This window comes from Sesamum indicum, unplaced genomic scaffold (assembly GCF_000512975.1).
Source record: "Sesamum indicum cultivar Zhongzhi No. 13 unplaced genomic scaffold, S_indicum_v1.0 scaffold00095, whole genome shotgun sequence".
Lineage (NCBI taxonomy): Eukaryota > Viridiplantae > Streptophyta > Magnoliopsida > Lamiales > Pedaliaceae > Sesamum > Sesamum indicum.
In genome coordinates, this window is record NW_011628042.1 from 503,446 (window position 1) to 507,118 (window position 3,673).

General features: G+C 38.5%; 1 protein-coding gene across 1 annotated transcript; it reads left to right on the top strand.

Annotated features, from left to right (window-relative positions):
- Window positions 1-991: 991 nt before the first annotated feature.
- Window positions 992-1,876, top strand: LOC110013288 (uncharacterized mitochondrial protein AtMg00810-like). The gene is made up of 3 exons (XM_020699445.1): window positions 992-1,202; window positions 1,320-1,465; window positions 1,736-1,876. Exons 1-3 carry the CDS (start codon window positions 992-994, stop codon window positions 1,874-1,876), a joined length of 498 nt encoding a protein of 165 aa, XP_020555104.1.
- Window positions 1,877-3,673: the final 1,797 nt, after the last annotated feature.

Sequence of the window (3,673 nt, forward strand, 5' to 3'; positions counted from 1 at the left end):
CCACAATGATGAAATAGACAGCATCTCCTGTCCTTTACCTACTATAGGAGTTTTGGATGAAAAAAGAAATAGAAAATGATCCACCACTTACTGTCAGTGAGCAGCATGTTCAGCCTAGAAGGTCCACTAGAATTCTTAGCAGACCATTTTGTTCATCTGTAACAAGGCCTCTGGAATGACTTTACCACATGATGTTAAAAAAACTCCTCTTCATAGTTGTTTTGTGCAAAGTTTGAACTCATTGCAGGAACCCAAAAATTATGATGAAGCACAAAAACAAAAATAATGGAGGAATGCCATGAAGCAGGAAATTACTGCATTAGAAAAGAACAAAATATGGGAAATATCTTCATTACATCAAGGAACGATCCTTATTGGATGCAGATGGGTTTACAAAACCAAGCTAAGACCTGATGGATCTGTTGAGAGGCATAAGGCCAGGTTAGTTGCCAAAAGTTTTAGGCAAAGGGAAGGGATAGATTACAATGAATGTTTTGCTCCTGTAGCCAAAACAGTCACTGTAAGACTTCTATTGGCTGTTGTTATTGCTAAAGGGTGGTTGTTACATCATTTAGATGTTAACAATGCATTTCTACATGGGAATTTAAATGAAGTCATTTACATGCTACCCCCTGAAGGTTATAAAATTCCAGAAGGCATGGTTTGTAAACTTAAAAAATCCCTCTATGGCTTGAAGCAAGCTTCAAGACAATGGAATGAGGAATTTACTACAAAGATTAAAGCTTTGGGTTTTGTTCCATCCAAATATGACTAGCCTTTTTACTAAAGGGAATGGCATTCATTTTATTGCACTTCTTGTATATGTTGACGATGTTTTGGTCACTGCAGCCACTGAAAGTTCTGTTCAAGAAGTGAAAGTCTACCTGAATGGATTGTTCACTATAAAAGACGTGGGAGAAGCCAAGTACTTTTTAGGACTAGAATTATCTAGATAAGAACAAGGTTGATTGTCACACAGAACAAATATACCATGGACATCATAAAAGACATGGGACTTGACAAGGTAAAAATAGCTCCAACTCCACTTCCAGCAGGCCTAAAATTTATTTCAGAGTCTGAGGCAACATTAGAAGATCCTTCCAAATATAGAAGGCTTGTGGGAAGGCTTTTATACCTTGGATTTACCAGACCGGACATCAGCTATGCTACTCAGCAACTTAACCAGTATATCCAACAACCCTGTAAGCAACACTGGAACGTAGCAGTTGACCTTGTTAGATATTTGAAGGGACAACCTTCTTCAGGTCTATTCTTCCCTGTTAATAATAATTTTAAACTGAAAGCTTACTCTGGTGCAGATTGGGCAGCTTGCCAAGTAACAAGAAGATCACTAATGGGATATTGCATAATGATGGGAAGCAGCCCAGTTTCCTGGAAAACCAAGAAACAAAGTACAATGTTTAGATCATCTGCGGAGGCAGAATACAGGAGCATGGCTACCACAGTATGCTAGATTGTTTGGGTTAATAATTTACTTAAGGAATTGAAAGTGGATGTTCTCACCCCTGTGCCATTCTATTGTGACAATAAAGCAGCGATACACATCACAGAGAACCCAGTGTTTCATTAGAGGACAAAGCATGTTGAGATAGACTGCCCCGTTCTGAGGGACCAATAGAAAGAAGGTCGTATTTTGCCTAAATATGTGAATTTAAAGCTGCAATTGGCAGACCTCTTTACTAAGCCTCTACCTTCGAATTCTTTTCTGTTCTAGTCTTCTAAGTTAGGCCTGACCACCTTCGATACAAGTCCCACTTGCAGGGAGGCTGTAAAACTTGATTCTAGCCACTTGGATCTGTCCATTGAAGGAAAAGAGTTGCAGAAATATGAGGCTGAAGAAGACAGTGAACAGTAGCCGTTTGCTTTTATTTTTTATTTGTAAACTTATAAAAGCGTGTTCTTGAGAACACGCTTTTATTAGTCCATTGGCTTCTTTTCTTTCTTGAAAGTTAGTTTAGTTTGTTATCTCTCAAAACTGCTTCATCTCTATTCTATATATACATGTACTCAACTCTGTTAAATTCAAATAAAATAGATTCAATTCTCTGAAATTTTCTCTTCCATTTTTTACAAATACACGCAATGCTCCACTGTGCCTGGTTTTGACATGGTTGCACAGGAATTATTTACAAGGTATAACCAGGTGCGTCTCCCACCTAGATCTACCATTAAGGTGGATATTCAGAAAGCCTATGACACAGTAGAATGGGACTTTCTACTAGCATTTTTGGACATGTTTGGATTTCCAGCACAATTTATTCAATGGATAGAAGAGTGTGTAACAACACCCTCATTCTCGGTTGGTCTGAATTGGAAACCCCAGGGATTTTTTGTAGGCTCACAAGGGTTTAGGCAAGGTGATCTCATGTTGCATTACGTAATTGTTCTTGTGATGGAGGTGTTACATCTTTTATTCCTATAGTTGATTGAACAGGATGGCGTTTTTTCATTCCGTTGAAAATGTGCTCCTGCTCGACTCTTTCAGCTTAGTTTTGCAGATGATCTACTGCTATTTTGTAAAGCTGATATGGATTCTATAGGGGTCTTCAAGCAGGGCTTAGATATGTTCGCATCATGGCTGGGTCTACGGCTTAATGCACATAAGAGCTACCTTATTATATCTCGCTCGGCACACGAGATTCCAGTAGAGTTGTTGGTGATGTTGGGATTCTAGGAAGGGCAGTTACCGATGAGATACTTGGGACTTTCCCTTCTCTCGTCTCAATTATTTGAAAACAGATTGTCAGCCATTGTTATCGAAAATTGATCAACGTATTAAAGGATAGGAAGGTCTGGGGTTGTCCTATGCTGGGAGGATGCAGATCATCAAATCTATCCTTATGGCGTTGAGCATTTATTGTTCCTCAACGTTCCTATAGCCTAAGCTGTTATAAGGGAGATTGAGAAGCGACTTCTAGCGTTCTTGTGGAAAGGAGGGACGACTAGGGGCTATGCCAAGGTAGCATGGCAATATGTATGTAAACTGTTATTGGAAGGTGGGAAGGGCTTACGAGACATCGCTACCTTAAATCGATCTTTAAGATGGAGGGGAAAGCGGAGGTGGTGTCGTAAAATTGAAATTAAGTGGCTCCGTAAAGAGCACATTAACTCTCCAAGAGCCATAAAAGTTATCTCTCTCAATTATAGTTTCCATCTACAAGGTGAAATTAAATATATGTTAGATTTTGTAAAAAACTGTAAAATAAAATTGAAAGGTGAATGAAGTTGTATCGTTGAATAAAGATCTACATTTCTCCCATTATTTGAGTTTTGCTCCATCTTCTCTTGTGTGCAGAAAGAATTCTTTGGAGTATGTGCGGGGGGAGGGGGGGAGGAGAGACACAGAGATGATATAAAATGGAGGATACAAAGACAAGAGGGTGAGTAAGCGATCGTTGGGTCATTTATTATGTATGTGAGTGTGTGAGTGTGAGTGAATGTGTGTCAATAAATAAAGAGTGAATATGATGAAGTTATTTAAAGCAGAACAAAAAATAAAATTCAATATCAACAACAACTAAACACAACTTTAATAGGGAATACGAGTGTACTTATGACATATGAAATTGTGTCCAAATTCGGAATATTTACAGTGTTGCAACAATTCAAAATACCGTACACTACATAAAAAATGCGGGATTTAGCACATATC